The sequence below is a fragment of the Schistocerca americana genome, chromosome 11, assembly GCF_021461395.2.
Source record: "Schistocerca americana isolate TAMUIC-IGC-003095 chromosome 11, iqSchAmer2.1, whole genome shotgun sequence".
NCBI lineage: Eukaryota > Metazoa > Arthropoda > Insecta > Orthoptera > Acrididae > Schistocerca > Schistocerca americana.
In genome coordinates this window covers 106,536,483-106,559,320 of record NC_060129.1, presented here as the reverse complement: position 1 = coordinate 106,559,320, position 22,838 = coordinate 106,536,483, and the positions used below count along the sequence as shown (strand labels likewise).

Sequence of the window (22,838 nt, the reverse complement as noted above, 5' to 3'; positions counted from 1 at the left end):
TGGATCTCAACTGATTCTCCTCCCCCAGTGGTGGGGTTCCCACAGACCCTTGAGAGAATATCTCATTAGAGTGTTGGGAGGGTAATCGCGGAAATGCAAGTGACGGTGGGAGTTTCAGAGATTCCTGGTTATTTGGTGAGGCAGCCCAATACTGAATAATACTGAACATGGTTGCAAGTCAGAAGAAACGAACAAGATCCGGTCTCTGCAGAATTAATTCATAATATAGCAAATCATCGCTGAAAACAGAAATTGCCTCTAACTCACCACTCGCTATCTTTGGGGAAGTATCTTACATAAGTAACTGCATTAAGTGGGTCAGTTGTGTTAGAAATTGAAAATACGTCACGATGCAGACCTGTAGATCCTTGCCTCGTCAAACATCATAATTTATAAAAGAAATAAATTAATACCAGAACTATAAGATCTGCTTCGTCAAAAACATAAAATAGCAACATTCGATTTCTTCACTTTAACACTGGGCTAACTACCCAACGCGTAAAGCTGTTATTGTGACAGAACTCACCGCAGGTGAGAGACGGTAGCGTCATCAGGCTGTGGAGTGGCCTGGGGAGTGGTGGGGGGCGCAGCTGTGGCTGGGCTCCGGCCGTCGTCGCTGGGGCCACTGTGCGGCTGCGAGGAGGGGCCGGTCCTGCTCTCTCCAGAGTTTCGCGTGCTGCACAGAAGGAACACTGCTTCGAGATGGGTTTTCAAATCGAAGCCAGTGGTCAGATTACCACAGACTGTACTGCTGAGGTACTGTTCCCACACAGATAATGGAACACACACTACCAAAGACAGTAGTGGGACAACTAAGGCGTTCAGCTAATCACTTCACACATTGCATCTCCTAATTTTCTCATACTTGTAGGCTAGCATACTACACAGTATTTCGTGCAAAACAAAGCACAAATGTAAGGTTCATACTAAGCTCAACAATTATGCTTATGACAACTATTAGTCAACATAGTTTCAATACATAACAATATAAATCACAAAGAAATTTGAATGACAGTATCCCTCCAATGCAATTAATGTAGTGCTGTCGTTATGGGATGGTGTTCCTAGCTCGCGTGTTATGGGGGGTAGAATGTCAAACCGGCCGACTTGGAGCAGGAGAGACACCAGAGAACATTTTAGTTTCCACAGTCTGTACTTTTACAAATAAAATCATAAAACTTCGTCAGAATGTCCAGGAAGGATTCAGTATTCACACTCATAGCAGTGGAACTGCAAAAACATAAAGAAATAATTTTTGTTACATGTGAAATTTCGTAATTTTTCCTCTTCCTATCGGCTGCAGTTGTCGCTATAGGTACACCTTTCTTCATAAGTAAGAGAGATCCTTCGATGAATCATGCACGGCATGCAAACCATGCTTACAGGTACATGAAACTCTAGAATGTATTTAATTTATGAGAAAATGAATGTGCTGTAGCATTGTTAACTTCATCTTTAGAGAAAACTCAAGTTTTATAGTTATATTACCTACATTTTTAGCGCAGTTTTTAATCGACTTGCAAAATTCTAGAGATTTGCATTAAGGAGTTTGTGTTTAATGAGCATACCAAGTTTTAAAGTAATAGGATACTTATTATGAATGTTACATGCACCTAAGTTAAGAAATGTCTGTTTTGCGGAAAATGGCCATTAAAGTTTCTGCTTGTATGTGTCATTCCTTTAGAACTGTCCAGCACCATAAGCAAGTTCTTTTGCATTTTCTTGGTCGGTTTTCATTCTTTTCACATTCCTGACTTTATCACCGCCAAAAATAATTTATCTGCTTTCACTACACACTCTCTATCGCATACAAAGCTTTGATGCAGTTCACTCCGGTCTTTATTCCCATTTTCTCTAAAACATATTTCCTGCTTTGCACACAATCATTAAAACATGAAACCGCATCATAAACACAAATAGCAACTGCATTTTGTCCAAGAAAAATGGTTTTTGGCAATATTTCCCGTACACATTGGTTAAATCTTTCATTTGGTTTTTGGGTACCACCATGAACACATTTCTTCAATAAGTTTTAATTTGCAAGGTCCCTGATATAGGTTTGGTGGCTTCCGTTAAAGTCCTGAGCCATTGGTGTCACATTTGTTGCAGCACTCTTTGTTCTGTATTTATTACCCTGGTGACTTTGTGTAGGATTGAAGCTGTGCAAAGGGGTTTGGCCTATAATCACTAAAATTTATATTTTTTATACATCGCGCTATTCAGGAAGATATGCGGTACAAAATAGGCATATCTTTGAAAAATCAATTTTCTAAAATTTTTCACATCCTCCCCTTAGCAGTCACGAATCCGACTGTTGGAGGAAGAATCTGGAGAGATGTGTGCTAAGAATCTTTTTCGGTTGTTTCGTCTCTGTTGTGTGTAAGAATGATACGAAAATAAACCTAGAACACGAAGAAATGGGATACAAATTACAAAGGGGAAATTATACCAGTGATACGATGTTGTGCAATGTCGTTAGTATGAGGCATGTTGGTTCCTAATATTATTGGTGCATTCATATTGCAAATTAATTTGTACTTCTACTTGTACTCTAAACATCACCATACACTTATTTTTTCTCCAAAATGTAAGTAATATATACAGATTGAGTTATCCCACCATCTTTTACACATTACAAACATAGAAAATCTTCTACAGAATAGGAGTTGCCAAGGAGAGACTTTTTCAGTTTATTTTCACATTTCACCTTGCCATCTGTTAGACGTTTTATATCAGTGGGTAAGCTGCCAAAATTTTTTTGCAGCTTTGTACACCCTCTTCTGTGCTAAAGACAACCTTAATGTTGATTAATAAGTGTCATTTTTCTGCTAGTATTGTAATTACGTACCTCATCGTCGCTTTTGAACTGTAGTGGATTATTTACAACAAACTTCATGAGGGAGTAAATATAGTGTTAAGCAGTGGTCAGAATACCCTACTCTTCGAACAGATGTCTACAAGGTGATAATGGGTACGCACCACATATTGTTCTTACAGCATGTTTCTGGCCAATGACGACCTTCTTTCTTAATGATGAGTTACCTCAGATCATTATTCGGTATGACATTACTGAATGTAAATAAGCAAAATATGTAAACTTACTGATTTCTATCTCTTCAAAATTTACTACGTCTAAGTTAAAATGTGGCTAAACTAAATTGTCTTAGGAGTTCCGAAATTTGTGTTTTTTCCAATTTAAATTCTCATCAATATGGACACCAAAGATTTTTTAATTTCCCACTATGTGAATTATTTCATCACAACATGTTACACTTATCACTGGTGCAGTACCCCTGGAGGTACAGAACTGAATAATATGTGTCTTTGTGAAATTCAGGGTGGGACCATTCGCAGAAAACCAGTCAATGATACTTTTGAGAACTTTGTTCACCATGTTTTCAATTTCTGCATGTATACTGGGAGTGATTACCATACTGATGTCACCTGAAAAAAGATCTAGTTCTGCTTGTTGTACATTAGACTGTAGATCATTTATATATGTGAGAAACGGTAGTGGACGTAAGATTGAACCTAGGCGAAACCCATACGTGATTTCTCCCCTGTCAGAATTATGTCCCTGGATTCTGTTTGTTGAATTACTAATAAGTACAAATTTTTGCATTCTTTTGATCAGATATGACATGATCCATTGGTTGGCTATACCATCAATCCCAAAAAACTTCAATTTATCAAGAAGTATACTATGATTTGCAGAATCAAATGCTTTGGATAGGTCACAGAAAATACCTACCGGTACTATTTTGTTATGTAATGCTTGTAATATCTGGTGTGTGAACATGTAAACAGCATTCTCAGTGAAGCAACCGTTCTGAAACCTAAATTGTGATTTCCTGAGGACATTATTGTTGCCAAGATGTAATACTCTTTTAGAATACATCTCATTCTCAAAAATTTTGGAAAATGATATCAGTAGTGATATAGGTTGGTAGTTACTGATGTCTCTCTTATCTGTGAAATAAAAGGTGTCGACATTCCAATTCAAAACTGAACGCTATTCATTCTGTGAATCCCAAGAAGAGCGAAGACACAGATTGAAACAAGTGTGCTGTTACGAGTCACTGTACCATAATTAATAATTCGCTGTCTGACAGATAAATTGAAGCATACAGGGAACACAGTCAGAGGTCGTTGTGGCTTTACAGTGCTGCGCTGGGAATTCTGCATCAAGAGGATCGAAGATAACAACAAGAATTCGCTTCAGCAGAGGAGGTTCGATCCGAACCAGTTTTGTCATACAAATATTCATGCACAATAGCGGTAACAAGAAAAGAATGTATGTAAATTTACGAATGTTGAATGCTGAATACATGTACTGAATTTTGGAGGTCCGTTTCTATTAGAGCCAGTTAAATTTCACACAGGATATGTGTGCCTTTTATTTTTTTTCAATAATTCTTTCAAAATTTTCTTTTTAATTATTTAAACAGCAAATATTTATTAAGATTTCAATTTATATATCACATTTCTAGTCCCCCCGCCACTATTCAATGGCAACCGTGAGACGACGCCGCCGAGAGGAATGTGAACAGACCTTTCAATTCTTGAAGAAAAAAATTTTTTTAGGTAAATTATCCATTTCAGCTGAAAAAACAAAATTCATGACAAATATAAAAAATGCACCAAAATACATAGAAACACAAACAGGTAAAATAGAGAGAGTAAATAAATTTAAATATCTTGGAGAAACTATACAACAGATTGGACTAGAAAAATCTGGAATAGATGTAAGAATTAACAAAATGGCAAGGGCATATGGTTTGACCAAAAATATTTACAACAAGAAATGAATAGGTGGAAAAACAAAACTAAAACACTGCACCACAGTGGTACAACCTGAATGTTTATATGGATCTGAATGACTAACGATGAACTACAAGATGGACAAACTAGAGGTACTGGAAAGAAGGATTATTAGAAAAATAATGGGTGCAATGAAAACCGCAGATGGTTGGAAAATAAGAAGTAATGAGGAGATCTCCAAAAATATAGAGAAAATATCTGCAGTAATGGCCAAACGAAGATTAACCTTTTTTGGACATCTCCACCGAATGGATGGAAATAGACCAACAAACCAAATACTGCTATATTTCTGGAAGAAGAAATCGACAATAGCATGGATTACAGAAGTAAGAAAAGATCTTGAAAGAAACAACATAAAAGAATCAAAAATAGCAGAAAGAAACCATTTTAAAAACAAAATACAAAATTCGGAAGGCTTTCAAAGCAGAAGAAATAAAAAATCATGAACAACATGGACAGAAGGATAGAAGAGACTTCATGGGGATAAAATGAGGGAATCCTGAAAAAATAGGATACAACACCAAAGGAAGGAGAGGAACTGAAGTTGTTAACGTGATCCTAGTAAGTGTAAGCCAATACGATTGTAAAAAAAAAAAAAAAAAAAAAAAAAAACTAATGAGGCCTTTGTTGGAGGTTTACATGTCCGTGAGGTTGAAACTATTAACAACTTGAAGGAGCAAATTAAAATGAATTTCTGCCTACGAACGAGATATACTGGGAATGCGAATTTCAGCGGTTAAAGTAGGAAGTTGCTACGCTGTATGCTTATATGGCCCTGCTTGGCGCCGTCTCTCTCGCAGTAGATAATCCTTGTTCCTTCCAATTAATATCCTTTATGGAAAGTGGATTTCTATAGAAAAGACGAAGATATGTATAAAGTCAAGATTTAATTGAAGGATAGCGATTCAAACAAAATTTCATGTTTAAAATTCTTTTCCTTTTATAATTTTTATTCAGAATGGAGTCAAAGGAAATGGCCATTGTTGAAAATTCATTACAAAATACAATATGCCAAGATGGCGGAAATCCGAGCTTGGTAACAGTTGAAGGTCACGCACCAACTCATGAACTGGCCAATAACTACCAAAACGACGAGGTTGGCGTCCCATTATTAAAAATTTGTCATACTGGTAATATAACTAATGATGCCGCTCTTATGACGCTTTATGAGCCAATTTCTCAGGTCTCACCGGGAAACATTTTTTCAGATAGTGAATCTGAAGTGCACAACAGCGAAAATTCCTTTGATTATCTGCTCACAACGTCGCGGACACAAGGACAGGAAACAGTTCACAAAAGCAATGCAAATACCAGTGAGACACACACTCAGACACAGCTAATGCAACTAACACAACAGTTTGCACAGCAAAACCAGGCGTTTAACGAATTCAAGAATAGTGTTAGTCAACAGTTCAGAGAAGTGGGCAAAAATGTACGCACTGAATTATCTGACGAATTATCCGGTAAGTTCACAGAGCACGGTAAACAACTAAAACAATAAATAATTACCGACATGTCCCGCAATATAAATATGTTAACGGAAAAGGTAAGATCCGCAATTTGTAATCGGGAACAACTTGCAGGTGAGTTGAAAAACCTCAGTAAAGCATTTTGTCAAGTTCAGGACACGCAATCCCATGTGGATGCGTCGGTAAAAAATGTCACGAACGTAGTCAGCGAGCTGCAAGACGTAAGCAAAAATCTAACTACAGAAATACAAAACTTGAGTCTAAGAGTAGATCATTTTAGAGTCAGAATTTGCTAAAAACAGAGAGGTATACTATGTGTAGATGTAAAGGAAATAACTGAAAAAGCTGAAGGTGGGATGCTGGAGAAGGGCAGCACCTTTGCAGGAAAGGTAGTGTCAGAGTGCAAAATCTATGTAGGTACTGTAAAATTTGTACATTTGTGGTAAGATCTTATGGGACCCAACTGCTTAGGTCATCGCTCCGTAAGCTTACACATTTAACTTACTTACGCTACGGACAGCACTCTCACCGATGCCCGAGGGAAGATTCGAACCACTGACGGGGGGAGACGCTTTGGACCGCACGGCTACCCCGCGTGGCCCTTATGTAAATACTGTAGAGCTCTTTAGAGCTCTAAAAGACAAGGATTGCGAACTTCTTGCTAAAACAGACTGGTCTTACACGAAGCAGAGGAAAGGTTGCGAGGCAGTGTTGCTAAAACTACGGACATTTCAAAACAGCATATGACAGAAAACAAAGCTATGCTCTTAGATGCCTTCACTGGTTACCAACAATTCAGGATTAGCCCTTAGAAGGGAAATAGCGAAGGTTGCACAATGCAACTTGCAACTTGCCGGCAGTTGCACCTGTCGAGCAGGCGTAGTTGCCATGGATACGCCACAAGCGAACATAAACACGACTGTCACTGACAGCGCGGCCTGTTTGTCAACATTACTTGCAAAAAAAAAAATAAATAAATAAATAAATAAATTGGCTCTGAGCATTATGGGACTTAATTTCTGAGGTCATCAGTCCCCTATAACTTAGAACTACTTAAACCTAACTAACCTAAGGACATCACACACATCCATGCCCGAGGCAGGATTCGAACCTGCGACCGTAGCGGTCGCGCGGTTTCAGACTGAAGCGCATAGAACCGCTCGACCACGCCGGCCGGCAACATTACTTGAAGAAGAATGATTACTTACGGATCGACATTCCCGATATTTGCTTCTGAATGGAAAAGAACAGACCCTGTGGTCTTTATCAGAGCATTTCGACATGTTTTACCTCGTACCTGGACCGGAGCCCAGAAAATTAGATTTGTTGTTGGATACACACAGAGTGACGTTCTGCTGTGAGCTACGGACATATCGGAACGTTGCCAATATTATGAAGGGAATGAGACGGCATTTCTGGATAAGTATTGGTCTGAGGCCGTACAAGAGAGGCCCAGACATGAAGTATTCAACCCAGCTCCGTTCAGTAGCAAGTATAGAAGCTTACGAGGCTATTTTGAAAAATATTTGAATAAAACCAGGTCTGGACGAACCCGCTGTCTGACGCTGAAAATTTTAAAGAGCCGTCTTCCTGCCCACGTTAGGGGAAAACTCATTAACATCCCGGAAATTGAATTCTTTCTATCTATACTGGACTCAATAGATTTGATAAACGAAGAGAGACAAGTACAACCCAAGCCTTTTAATAAGCCGATAGCGTCACAGAGATTTATGGATAATGGTAACGATAATCACAAGGGCAATGGAGAAAGTCGTAAATGTAAAGGCGCATATAAGAGAAATGGGCAAAACCTTAGCAAAAACAACTACAAAGGGCGAGTAGCGCACGGCCAGCCTGTACAGTATGTACAGACACAAGCCTCCGGAAACAGTCAGCCGATCGTTGGCAAACGCAAAACAATACCAGGCAACCAAATAACCAACAGACAGCGGAATGCGGCCAGAAAAGTAACGCAAATTTGCTGAATAACGCGTAGAGGCAAAGACAATTTCAGTCGAAAGCCTCACAGGATACTAAGCGGTGTAATCAAACACCAACACCCCACACAGTGGAAGCTATGCCTAACTCAGAGGCCGATGCCATCGCGACGCGAGACAACTTGAACCGGTCACGGTAGGCCCCCGTTCCGTGACCTTGGAGGAGAGTGGGGCACATGTTTGATCAACACGTGCTTTATAAGGTCACTTTGAATAAAGAGGTTTAGGGTAGCATGTACAGCACAAAGAACAGAGCGTGCTTGCCCTAGCTGCCAACAGCACATGTCACTGTGTCTGTCTGTGATCTGAGCAGCCCATCATTGTGTCTGTCACTAGAATGACACCTGCAGCGGTCAGAGCTAATGTTCGTCTTTCTTCAACCTCTTGATGAGCTAACGTAAATAACAGCTTGTTGTACACATGCAATTTAATGCAAATGACGACTACAAATAAGACCAAAATCATTCACAAAGCTATGAACGTCTTGGCTATTGCAGGATTTTTGGAGGCTAACTTACCTGCTGGCATACTCAGTTTAGTACGGTCATTTGATGAAACTCTTATGAGAATTTAACGAAAGCCTCGTGAGCCATCAGAAAATGCTATTACTAATTTCAGTGTCTGTGTTTAAGAGCCTACTCAAATGGTTCAAATGGCTCTGAGCACTATGGGACTTAACATCTCTGGTCATCAGTCCCCTAGAACTTAGAACTACTTAAACCTAACCAACCGAAGGACATCACACAACACCCAGTCATCACGAGGAAGAGAAATAAGAGCCTACTATGCAATGTCCTTCAGACATGCATGCATGTCTGCAAAAACAGATGCTGCTGTGATCTACAGCTGTGTAAAATACAGGAAACTTATTCACAATGGCGAATACGTCACTCCAACTGTACAGTTAACTGTTGACGTATGAAACTTGATATCAGATCTGGACTGGAATCAGAATTTCCCACTGAACACGAGTGGTCGCCGCAACCACTTCGTCTATGCGAGCGTGCTTCAATGACCGACCCAAAGTTCGACACATCACCGTGAGTTTCCATGTCTTGCTGTAGAACAGTCACTGTAACACTCACACAGGAAGAAACTCACTTACTGTTGTCGCGGCCTTTGCCTGGGCATGTAAATACTACCTACAGTGCCTGTGTTTAAAAACCTTCTATAGAATGTCCTTCAGACAAGGATTTATGTCTGAAGGAACAGACGAAATGTGCTCTATAATTTGCCGGCCCTTGTGGCCGAGCGGTTCTAGGCGCTTCAGTCTGGAACCACGCGACCACTACGGTCGCAGGTTCGAATCCTGCCTCGGGCATGGATGTATGTGATGTCCTTAGGTTAGTTATGTTTGAGTTGTTCTAAGCTCTAGGGGACTCATGACCTCAGATGTTAAGTCCCATAGTGCTCAGAGCCATTTGAACCATTTTTTTGCTCTATAATTTATTGGTGACGTATGAAAATTTGTGCCAGACTGGGACCCCAACGTGGATATCCCACTTTATGCGAGCAGTCGCCTTAACAACTTCTGCTGTTCGAGCATACTTCCAGGTTCCGGATTCGTGTCTCGTCTGGAAGAAGTTTTACTATGGCGCAAATATACAGGGTGAATCTCCTAAAACTTCGACAGAAAAAAATGGCGTATATTGGAAGTGCTATTCATGTGCTGCTCTTATACAGTGGATTGGAACTGCGAGCTCGTATTTTTAGCCAAACATAAGATTGTATTAGTAACTAGGAAGTATATTATTAGTGAAAAATTACACTTTTCTAAAGAGAACAACTCCTATTGACATTAACAAATTAAAAGTAGGACAAATCAAATGTCAGTGGTGTTTGTTGCAGGATTATAGTGCGAGTCGTTTTCGAGATACAATATTCTGAAAAGTTTCGACACTGCCATTTATTTGTGGTATTGAACCTGCTTCGTTGCTAGGTACAATGTTGTAATGTTTGCTTATAGAGTGCTAGTGTGTACCTTGAGTGCATTTCGACTTTCTATTGAGGTAGTGTCTGAGAATCCAAGCAGTAGGTCGTAAAAGCTGGCGTCTGTATTATGTATGTAGGGTCTGGGAAGAATGCATTTCTCTCTCGTACAGTGTATGTGGAGAGAGATCCCAACAGACATCAGCCATCTCACCAATTAACCCAAGGCAGTGGTAACACCGGTTCTGGTCAGATCACCGAAGTTAAATGCTATCGGGCTGGGCTAGCACTTGGATGGGTGACCATCCGGTCTGCCGAATGCTGTTGGCAAGAGGAATGCACTCAGCCCTTGTGAGGCAAACTGAGGAGCTACTTGATTGAGAAGTAGTGCCTCCTGTCTCGGAAACTGAAGTACAGCTGGGAGAGTGGTGTGCTGACCACATACCTCACCATAACCGCATCCAGTAACGCCTGTGGGATGAAGATGACACGGCGGCCGGTCGGTACCGTTGGGCCTTCACGGCCTATTCTAAAGGAATTTAATTTGCGTCTTACCAATTATTTATCAATCACTAAGGCCATTCACGTGAAAGAGATAATGTAATACCCAGACAGAGTAACAGAAAAAAACAAGTGACGACAGAAGAGGGGCAAATTAAAGTGCTTCTTGCTGTTGTAGTTGATCCGCACGTTAACTGCCCTGTAATCGCATGAGGACGTGGCACGGAATCAGGCAATTGTCGTACGTATTGTCCCCTGACATATATTCCACCACTGTCACATCTCTCTCTCCATCAAGAACTGCATGGAAACGATTATGACCAACGTGTTAACTTCTATACATGGGCATTAAGGCAGAATACTCCAGGTGTATCATGTATCTTGTTCAGTGATGAAGCCACAGTTAATAAACGTGTTAAGTAAATCATCGACACATACCCTGTTGGTCTGTTGACAATCGCTGTCGGCTTCGTCAGATGGAGCGTCATCGGCCAATGGGCGTCAAAATACAGTGGGATAGTGAACTGCCGGTTCACAGGTCCGTTTTTAATGTACGCAAATCTGAACGCGAACAAGTATCACAGCTGCCATCATCCATGGATGCTCTGCTATTCCTCTGCAGACTAGGAGGATCCTATGGTACCAACATGATGGCTGTTCAACCAATAGCGCACTAAGTACTGCAGTATATCTTCACGAATTATTTCCAAAAAGCCGGATTGGATGCTGAGGACCTGTACCTTGGCTGTCCCATTCCCAAGATTCTACGCCTGTAGACATTTTTCTATGTGGAAAGCAGAAAGTCTCTTTCTACAGGGACATACAGACTACAGCGACGTATTACTAGAGCCTTCTTGGACATCTCCGCTGAAATGCTAGCATGTATGGAAAGGTCATTGAAACCAGACCGGAACTGTGTTTTGCCGTTGCTGGTGCTGCTTTTGAACCCATCCTGTGATGGTCAACTGCCTCGTTGCTGGCCAGAATCCACATAATTCTTGTATGCACTTCTGCTTTTCTTTATTGTGTGCTACCACAGACACTCTGATCTGCAGATTGAGAAGGAAGAATGAGTAAATGAAATTAAAAGGAGATTTTATCGTAGGTTCAGAGCCAAATAAGCCACTGGGAGAACTTGAAAACAACACAGCATGCGGTGTAGATGACGTTCCGGCGGAAATCTTAAAGAGTTTAAAAGAAACAGGCAAAAATGAGTTGACCTCTCTCTGCAACTACATCTACGACAAATGTGAATGGGCAGAAGACTTTCTCGTAAGTATAATAGTCCCAATTCCAAAGACTAATTATCCTAAAAAGTGTAAAGACCACGGGACAATCAGCCTCATACCGAAGGTAGCAAAATTAGTTCTTCGGATTCTAAATAGGAGGCTATATGGAACACTGCAAGAAACACTTGGTGAAGAACACTATGGTTTCGTAAGGGGAAAGGTGAACAAGAGATGCCATTGGGGTTCTAAGAACCATCGGCGAAAGATACATAGAAAAGAGCATAGAAGTGTATGCTGTCTTCATAAACCTTGAAAAGACATTTGATAGATGGTTCAAATGGCTCTGAGCACTGTGGGACTCAACATCTTAGGTCGTAAGTCCCCTAGAACTTAGAACTACTTAAACCTAACCAACCTAAGGACATCACACACACCCATGCCCGAGGCAGGATTCGAACCTGCGACCGTAGCAGTCCCGCGGTTCCGGACTGCAGCGCCAAAACCGCTAGACCACCGCGGCCGGCTCATTTGATAGAGTGAAGTTCGATAAGCTGTTAGATCTTTAGAAAAAGAAGGGAGTAAAGTGGAATGTGAGAAGACTGATGGCAAATCTGTACCTGGATCAGAAAGCTCGGGTACGAATAGGTAATGAGATGTCTGAAGACAACAGGGTTGGGAGAGTTGTTAGACAGGGCTCTTGTCTCTCGCCGATCTTATTTAAGATCTGTCAGAAGGAAGTACTGGAAAGCTGACAAGAGGCGTCAGGATAGGTCGACAAAATATTTAATGTATAAGATTTGCAGATGACATGGCGATCCTCGCAAAAAATCAAGAGAAACTGACTCAAGTGCTAAATGACCTGAATGAAGTCTTTGTAGTATATGGTATGACAATTAATAAAAAGATAACCAAAAGCATTGCCATAAGCCTAAAGAAAATAAAAGTAAAAATTAATTTGGAGTCAGAAATCATAGAACAGGTAAGAGCATTCAAGTATTTGAGAACTTGGATTAAAGAAGATACAGACTGACAACAAGATATCAAAGTGAGAATGGCTTGGGCGGAAGAGGCATTTCAAAAGCAGAGAAGACTCTTAACTAGTTGTTTAAACAAGGAATTAAGGAAGCGATTGGTTAAGTGCTTAATATGGAGCGTGGCCTTGTATGGAGCAGAAACGTGGACTTTGATAAAGCAGAATGAGAAGAGAATTAAAGCTTGTGAAATGTGGATATGGCGTGGAACGAAGATCAGCTGGACTGATAAAGTTAGGAATTACTCAGATATACTGAGGAGAGTTGGAGAAGAACGAAGGATGTTGCTAGCGATGGAGGACAGGCAACTAAACTGGATAGGCCACAATCTAAGAAGAGATTGCCTTCTAGTTGAGACAACTGAAAGTTTCCTTCTGGGAAAGACAAGGAAGGGCAGAAGAAGGTTTCAGATGCCGAATGATGTCTGCAGGCCACAAGGTGGGTACCAAAGAATGAAGAGAAACGCAGCAGACAGAGAAGCATGGAGGGCTAGGCAGTTAAAACCTGCTGCAAGGCAGGCAACCCAATGATGATGATGATGACCACAGGTACAAGTTTTGGCGTGGGGACTTTTCAAAATACGATACGTCGTAATTGAGTCACATAGAATCCTGCACCAAACAGCATCGACATTCTAATTTACCTTACTTTTTGTTGATTAGTATCACTGGCGTTGTTCCTTTTACGGAATTGAATGTTTTCACCAAGAAAACCCATTCTATGTATTATTACAATCTATTGATAAGTGAATAACACGAGTCCCTCACTATTAATCAATTTTGTGAAACCGCACTTCAATTGTGCTTTCTATTTTTACATCATTTGCAAGTTTCCAGTGATTCACTCTATATTGTATACTTGGCGTGTCATTGTATTAGCAGTTGCGAATGCATTTCTTGTATTTCATACAGCTGTCGGTCATAGCAGTGTGTGTTCCCTCAGATATGCATGCATTTGTGGAGGATATTCTATAACAAATAAAGACACTGGAAAATTTTTACATGTCTAGGAAAGACCATGACAATAATAAGTAAGTCTCTTTCTGAGTGAGAATCAAATCATTTGTGCAAATGCAGGATGTGGACACATGGTGAAGTTTGGAGGTCTGGAAGCGTGCTTGGATAGCCGAAGTGGTTGAGGCAAGCTGTCCCATAAAGTGGCAAGCCTAAGCTCGAGCTCCACTGCAACACAAATTCTAATATGTCGTCAGAGAACTGTACAGATGGGGTCTCATCCTACTTGCAGCTGTAAATACATTACTTACACGATGTGATCAAAAGTACCCAGACACCCTCCAAAACCATGAGTTTTTCATATCAGGTGCACTGTGCTGCCAAATACTCTATATAAGCGACCTCAGTAGTCATTAGACATCGTGAGATAGTAGAATGGGGTACTATGCGGAACTCACGGACTTCGAATATGGTCAGGTGATTGGGTGTCACTTGTGTCATACGTCTGTACCAGAGATTTCCACACTCCTAAACATAACTAGGTCCTCTATTTACGATGCGATAGTGAAGTGGAAACGTGAAGGGACATATACAGCACAAAATGTTCAGGCCAACCTCGTCTCTTGACAGACAGAGACTGCTGACAGTTGAAGACGATGGTAATGTGTAATAGGCAGACATCTATCCAGACCATCACACAGTTATTCCAAACTGCATCAGGATCCATTGCAAGTACTATGACAGTTATGTGGGAGGTTTGAAAACTTGTATTTCATGGTCGAGCAGCTACTCATAAGCCACACATCACGCTGGTTAATGCCGAACCACGCCGCGCTTAGTGTAAGGAGCATAAACGTTGGACCATTGAACGGTGGAGAAAACGTTGTGTGGTGTGACGAATCACGGCACACAATGTGGCGACCCGATGGCAGGGTGTGGCTGTGGTGAATGCCCAGTGAACGTCATCTGCCAGTGTGTGTCGCGCCAACAGTAGAATTCGGAAGCGGTGGTGTTATGGTGTCGTCGTGTTTTTCGTGGAGGGTTCTTGCACCCCTTGTTCTTTTGCGTTGCAATATCACACCACACTCCCATATTCATGTTTTAAGAACCTTTGCCACTGTTGAAGGGCAATTCAGGGATGGCGATTGTATCTTTCAACGCGATCGAGCACCTGCTCACAATACACGAGTTGTGTCAGACTGGATAGACGAGAATAACGTCTTTGTAATCGACTGGCTTGCACAGAGTCTTGGCCTGAATGCTATAGAACACCTTTGGGATGTTTTGGAACGCCGTGAACTCCGTGAAAAATGGGCCCAAAGAAACCTTCCAGCAGCTGTTATGAAGGCTGAGGATGCGCCAACACCATATTGAATTCCTGCATTACCGATAGAGGGCGCCACGAACTTGTTTGTCATTTTCAGCCAGGTGTATAGATACTTTTCATCACATAGCGTATACAAGAAACTGGATATTGTAAGTAGGCTGTTTAGGTTTTTATATTGGTAACGCCACGTAGCGCTCTGTATGAAAATCACTAGCTGTGCTGTGTGCAGTCTGTGGCTAGTTTGCATTGATGTCTGCCATTGTACTGTTGGGCAGCTGGATGTTAAAAGCGCGTAGCGTTGCGCAGTTGGAGGTGAGCCGCCAGCAGTCGTGGATGTGGGGAGAGAGATGGCGGAGTTTTGAAATTTGTAATACTGGATGTCATGAACTGATATATACATTATGACTTTTGAACACTATTGAGGTAAATACATTGTTTGTTCTCTATCAAAATCTTTCATTTGCTAACTATGCCTATCAGTAGTTAGTGCCTTCAGTAGTTTGAATCTTTTATTTAGCTGGCAGTAGTGGCGCTCGCTGTATTGCAGTAGTTCGAGTAACGATGATTTTTGTGAGGTAAGTGATTTGTGAAAGGTATAGGTTAATGTTAGTCAGTGCCATTCTTTTGTAGGGATTTTTGAAAGTCAGATTGCGTTGCGCTAAAAAAATATTGTGCGTCAGTTTAAGCACAGTCATGTATAATTTTTCTAAGGGGACGTTTCAATATCAATAGTAGTATATTTTACGACGTAGGCACATCTAATTACACTTAGTGGTGGACAATGTAGGCTTGTCAGTACGCACACTTAGAGCTGTGTAACATAGATGAGCAGCTTGTCTCATGCTTACCTGGTGTCTGTCGGTGTCTCTGTAATCAGGTGAACCAACTCCATAAAAGTTTGTGGGTCGTTGACTACAGCCTCATCCCAGCCCTGCGTCGCCATCACACTGAGCAAGTGGGCCTTTATGAAGGAGACAGCAGCCTGCTTCAGCATGTTAGCGGAGTGCCGAATCGCGAGAACACCTGTGGCTGATGCAGTCTCGACAGACAGCTGTGCGGCCACCTGTTGCTCGCACTGCACCTTCAGTACTGACAAGCCGTATTGGTCAGCGGCGACCAACAGCTGTGGCGCCATGCTGGGCAGCTGTGGGGGCTGGAGGGTGTAGAGGTGTTCCAGCACCTGTCGCAGCACAGGGCCCTCTATGTCGGAGAGTGCGAGCTGGCTGCTGCTGGCCTCTAAGGTGAGACGACGGAGCATGCCCGCAAACACGGCGCTCCTGGCGGCCAAGATAGCCCTGTGAGCCACCAGCTGCGTATTGTCCCCGGCCAGCAGAGTCACCACAGCGCCGTCCCCGGCGTCCAGCAGGGCACCCAGATCCACGGCCGTGGCCTCCTCAGCCTCATGAACTCGTCCCACTGTTAGGGCTTCTGGAACAAGGTGTCACTGAGCAATCCTTTGCCCTCATTCAGTACCCTCTATACTTGTATGAGCCACAATCGAATCTATATAAACCTACAGTTGGGATATGTTTCCAATCACACGCCACTTGCAACAATATGATATACTCTCTGTGTCAGACTGATGCCACAAGCGAATAGATGCAAATCATTAAAAAAACTGTTTCAGTAGGTATGTAACAGGAAATGTTTATTTAAAAAATCATTACACCCACATTTATTAATGTAGAAATCTAAAATTTTCCGTGCATAATGCAAATGAGCAGCGTTTTAACAGAAAAATATATTGAAATAAGCAGGATTAATAATTTGCAATTAATTTTAATTTTTAAATTTTATTGTTTTCTTATAAAAAGCCATAACTTATATTCTAACCATGCAATTAATCTGAAACTTTTATTGTAGTGTTCTAAGAAGGTTATAAGACCAGTGAACCGCAGTTATTAATCTATGGCACAAACTGTGTCATTAAGAAAGTTTTTAATCTTGCACATCCAAAATTAACTTTTTCTACATATAATAATCTAAAAATCCGAATGTATTTGGTGGATCTCGAATTTTTTAGTTTCGAGGAGACAGCAGTACGTGGCGAACAGTTCACGAAAATTTCAAAGCATTAGAGCATATACTTTTTGAGAAAAGGCTTCTAATAACGTAAAAATTGTGAAACAGAGGAAATGATGTTCAAAGTTTATCTTCTCATATTTAAACATGTAATAATCGTACCTCAATTTTAAAATACTCCATACTGATATTCCTCATCCTTCAGGTTTCTCTTCTCTCCTCTTCGAATCCGCTTTGCAGCTAAGACACTGATCTGTTAGCTTTCTCGATGGTGTAAAATGCTTTTCTTGTAAACACATCAAGATATATACCAACACTCTTCAGAACTTCAATTCTGCCATTATTACCGTTATTGTGACATATAATTGCATAATAGACACCTATTTTGAGTACTTCAAGTCCACAGAATGTCCCTTTTGAGCATCTAATCCAAATTAAATAATTGAGGCTTTCATTTGCATTTTGTGTCTTTCCATGAAGACACTTCCTAAATAAAGAAGGTTTTACAACAAACCTGAATGTGGGTTTAAATGCATTCATAACATGTTCTGGTTATGAGTGTTTATGTGAATACGTCTCATTTCTGTTGTTTAACTTACACCAATCGCCTTTCGGACACAGATTGTGCATTGGTGCTTGGTCAGTGGATATGCTGAGAGCTTATATTCTTCATTTCTAGCTACTTATTCTTTTTGGTTGGTGTACCGATTTCCTTGAAACTTCCATCAGCTGAACACAATTTTTCCACCACCCATTATGCATTAATCTAGACTTCCACATAAAGGTTTGCGAATTCAACTTTCCACCTACTAATATGTGTTAGTATTGTCAAAACGTAAATAAACAACATAAAACCAAGTTTTCAGGCAAAGATATAGATGTCAGCCAAAGATATCTAAAGAAAATAGTTTCAACACTGACAAAAATTCCGCTGAAGCCACCAGTTCCCCAATTGTCGGGAGAGGTGGGAGTGGCCTGCAGTGCAGATTTAATCAGTTTAACAGTATAAAGGCATTTCTAAAGCTGCTATCACGATAAAATTCGCACACAACGTAGATTAAACTGTGTAGATCATGAAAATGATATTTTTGAAAAATCGATTTTTTGGACCAAAATCTCCCCTTAAAACTAAGCCCCAGAAGGAATAGAGACCTCTTATCGTTAGTCTCTTTTTACAATTATTCGCTCAGAATATCAAAATGGAGATCTATCAGATTACTAAGAGCGTCATAAGGTACTGAGTTCGTAATTTATTCAACACAAAGTACAGATTTCTAAAGTTATTTAAGAAAAAAAATGATATTTTACGCCTGAAATCTGTATCACACCGTCCTCAACCGCCAATCCAGCATGTTTCTCTGCAGGAACTGATACCCACAGGGGATCAACTAACTGCTACCACAGTCTGGAATGACTTTCTAGAAACATTACATCAAGGTGGCGGGCATAGCTAGATGGCAACTTCTGACGTAGTCCAATATCACAACATACAATGTTGTGTACAGTAGTGGCATTGTTACACCCCCTACACCCACCCACAATGCATAAAATTAAATTTCGTGAGGGATAAAGACAAATGTGTCTATCTGTGTTTCGATCACAATACTAAATTATTTAAAAAAAACGTCCCTCTTATTCTTACTGCTTCATAAAAGTATAATAGTTATTACATAGGCTACCATTAATTAACTTTTTCTTTCAAATAATAGCATTAACGAATGACACAATGTGGTGAAGATAGAGCTAGTCAAATGAATGTATGAACCTCATCTTCCACACACAATCCTCCTGCTATACAGAATAGTTTGTACTTTTTACCATGCACCTATGATAGATAAATCGAGACATATAAAACATGTATGCTTAAATATCTCATAAAGGTTCTTGCGATAGACCAGAAATTTCTTCATTTCTCACTTCATCCAAAAAGCATTGGCAAGTTGAAATCGTTCGATTTCTAACAGTTCAGAAGTAAGGTTTCCCGCAATCATGTGCTTTAGAAGCAGTAAGTATAGTGCGCGGATTTTAGCTTCATCCATTTTAAGTAAGGCTGCAGCGAGAGGGTGAAGCTGTCATGAGAGAGGGAAGTGGTGTAGAGGAAACATGTTTTCGAACAAGTGTATACCGCCAGTGCAGACCGTTAGTTAAATTTTGTTTTTGAGGAGTAGTAAATGCAATGAGAAAGGCTACATCAGTCTATGAAAAATGGTTGTTACAAATAAGAAGTACAAATTGTGTCATTGACTCATTAGTCTGAGGTTTAATAAAGCGTCTACAAAAGCTGAGTATAATTTATGTTTCATCATTTGGGAATCAAAAATTACCAAAGAAAATATTCTTCTTTGTAAAGTTCAGTTAATCGGTAAAGATGATGATTTGGTGTGTGTGTATGTGTTTGCAAGTCCTAGATAGTATCTGGTTGCACTCTGGTACTATGGTTGGAAGCCATTACTGCAGGGCGATATGTCAGGGCCAGTTATGGAGAGAATGCCACCTTTTCAACTAACATATTTGCCATCATTTCATAACTGATGTCACGCTACCACATTGTTCCAGGTGGTATTGATAACTAATCTTTCTTGATATAAGTTCTTTATTACACGGTATAATTAGTGCTGAAGATAGTCACAGTTCCAGTTACTACATTAGACGATCAGGTTGATCCTTTAAATGACATGTTAAATGATTATTATTTAATGCAGTTATTTTGTATCAACTAGCTCTGAGAATCCTGAGAAACAAGAAAGCACAAGGGAAAGACAACATTCCTGCTGAATTTCTCGAACCCGGAGGAATCGAAATCAGAAGTGTGTTATATACTCCTAAGTGTAACACATATGAAGAGGGAAAACTGTCCTTAGATTCTAGAGAAACATCATAATATTAATCCTAAAAGGAGGAATGTCTTAAAATACTAAAATTGCCGAAGTCTTAGCTTAGTTGTAAGTGCCTCATAAAATAAAAGCGTCCATTGTCTTCGAATCTTCGAACAGTTGACATAAGATTATCAGAGTCAGTTTGGATTCAGGAAAACCCGAAGTATCGAAGGAGGAATAATATCTTTAAACTTAATTTTAAAATGTAAATACACAGCTTATTTATATATGCAGAAAATGTTTCATAATGTAAAATGGCTAAATAAACTTTGAGTTATAGAAGAATGTAGGAATATGCGCAGACACTGATATGTTCTGTGGAAGCTGTATACGAAAAGAAAGGAATCTTATTGGTGTGCGCTCTACACAGGTTCTACACATGTTCAGAAATGAGTCCAGCAAGGAAGTGTGCTATAAACAATTATTCTTAATCTATTCAACGAATAGGTAGAAAGTGAGAGTGGTTTTACATGTACAGGTAAGCATGGCACAGCTGTTTTTTCTGAAAGTGAATCCAATCGAGGCCCATGCCAGTTGAATCTGAATGCCCCAGAGCCAGAATGCAGTCTCCAAAGTGCTTCTCGAGGACATCAAACGCTCCACTGCTTCGATATGGGTCGAGCCCATTCTTGCACAAATCACATCTCGTCGAAATCACTGGCACTTTCGATAATGGGGATCAAATCATTTTTCAACACCTTCACGTACCATTCCGTAGTCACCAAAGGAATATCCACCGATTATTTGGTAAATGGACATTGCACACAATCTTCTGTTGAGAGTGAAGAGACTTTTCGACCGGCAAATGCAGACTCTCAGTCCCCCAGATGCGCCAATTACGCTTATTGACGAATCCACCCTACTGGAAGTGGGCTTAGCCGCTAAACCAAACTGTATTCACATCAAAGCACTGTTCGTAAATTCTGTAGACAATAGTGTTGGCGAAACATAACGGCTGTTCAATGGCCCTGGGACCTAAAAATGGCTGATAGGTCTGAATTTTATATGGGAAGAAATGCGGGTCTTCAACAACAATTTCTTTCAGTGTGTTCCAGTTGATTCAAAGCTGTTATGCAGCTCGTTTCACCGATTTCCTGGGGCTAGTTTGAGACAATGCAAGCGTCTTCTTGGTGTTTTCAGGCGTTTTCATCTATTTTCGACGACCGACATTGCGAACTCAGTCAGCACAAACGCTACCCGTCTCTCAAACTTGCGAATCATATTCTCGATCGTTAGCACACTTGGACCGGTTGTCTTCAGCTTGAACTCGGTCGCAACACTTCCTCTGAGCCGCAGTTGGGCTGTTATTGCTAGCACAGCAGGCCTTCACAAGCGCTCTATGTTCAGGTACGCTGTACCGTGACGTTTTCTCGCCCAAATTGACGACAACAATAAGGCGCGCGAGCATACACGTACCAATTACAATCATGCCCCGCGGCTAACCGTACAGTTTGAACGTCATAACGCAAACCATTCAGAAGCTATGACGATTTCTTTTCATGGTTCAAATGGCTCTGAACACTATGGCACTTAACATCTGTGGTCATCAGTCCCCTAGAGCTTAGAACTACTTAAACCTAACTAACCTAAGGAAATCACACACATCCATGCCCGGCAGGATTCGAACATGCGACCGTAGCAGCTGCGCGGTTCCGGAGTGAGCGCCTAGAACCGCGAGACCACCGCGGCCGGCTTCTTTTCATGTAGATCAAAAATTGTCATCCGGTATGAATAACGTAAATTCCTGATCTCCATCATAAACATGTTGCTGCTGTTGTTGTGGTCTTCACTCCTGAGACTGCTTTGATGCAGCTCTCCATAATACTCTATCCTGAGCAAGTTTCTTCATCTCCAAGTACCTACCGCAAACTACTATATTGGTGATGCCTTGATGCCTGAGAACATGTCCTACCAACCGATCCCTTATTCTAGTCAAGTTGTGTCACAAATTTCTCTTCTCAACAATTCTATTCAGTACCTCATTAGTCACGTGATCTATCTATCTTATCTTCAGCATTCTTCTGTAGCACCACATTTCGACACCTTCTATTCTCGCCTTGTCTAAAATATTTATTACCATGTTTCACCTCCATACATTGCTACACTCCATACAAATACTTTCAGAAACGACTCCCTGACACTTAAATCTGTACTCGATGTTAACAAATTTCTCTTCTTCAGAAACGCTTTCCTCTCCACCGCCAGTGTACATTTTATATCCTCTCGACCATCATCAGTTATTTTGCTCCCCAAGTTACAAACTAATTTACTACTTTAAGTGTCTCATTCCCTAATCTAATTCCCTCAGCATCACCCGATTTATTCGACTACATTCCATTATCCTCGGTTTGATTTTCTTGAGGTTCATCTTATATCATCCTTCAAGACACTGTGAATTCCATTCAACCGCTCTTTCAGGTCCATTGCTGTTTCTGACAGAATTAGAATGTGATCGGCAAACCTCAAAGTTTTTATTTCATCTCCATGGATTTTCATTCCTACTCCGAATTTTTCTTTTGTTTTCTTTACTGCTTGCTCAATATATAGATTGAATGACATCGGGGATAGGCTACAACCCTGTCTCGCTCCCCTCGTCACCACTGTTTCCCTTTTATGCCCTGGAGTCCTATAACTGGCATCTGGTTTCTGTACAAATTGTAAATAGCCTTTCGCTCCCTGTAAT

At 40.7% G+C, this 22,838-nt stretch overlaps 1 protein-coding gene across 1 annotated transcript in view; it reads right to left on the bottom strand.

The window, feature by feature from the left end:
* Positions 1-22,838, bottom strand: part of LOC124553326 (ankyrin-2-like) — a 66,806-nt gene that overhangs the window by 7,431 nt on the left and 36,537 nt on the right. Inside the window, exons 2-3 of the mRNA XM_047127204.1 lie at positions 16,106-16,685; positions 527-676 (exon numbers count right to left, since the gene is read on the bottom strand). Of these exons, the coding sequence (XP_046983160.1) occupies positions 527-676; positions 16,106-16,685 (730 nt within the window). The remainder of the gene's footprint in view (positions 1-526; positions 677-16,105; positions 16,686-22,838) is intronic.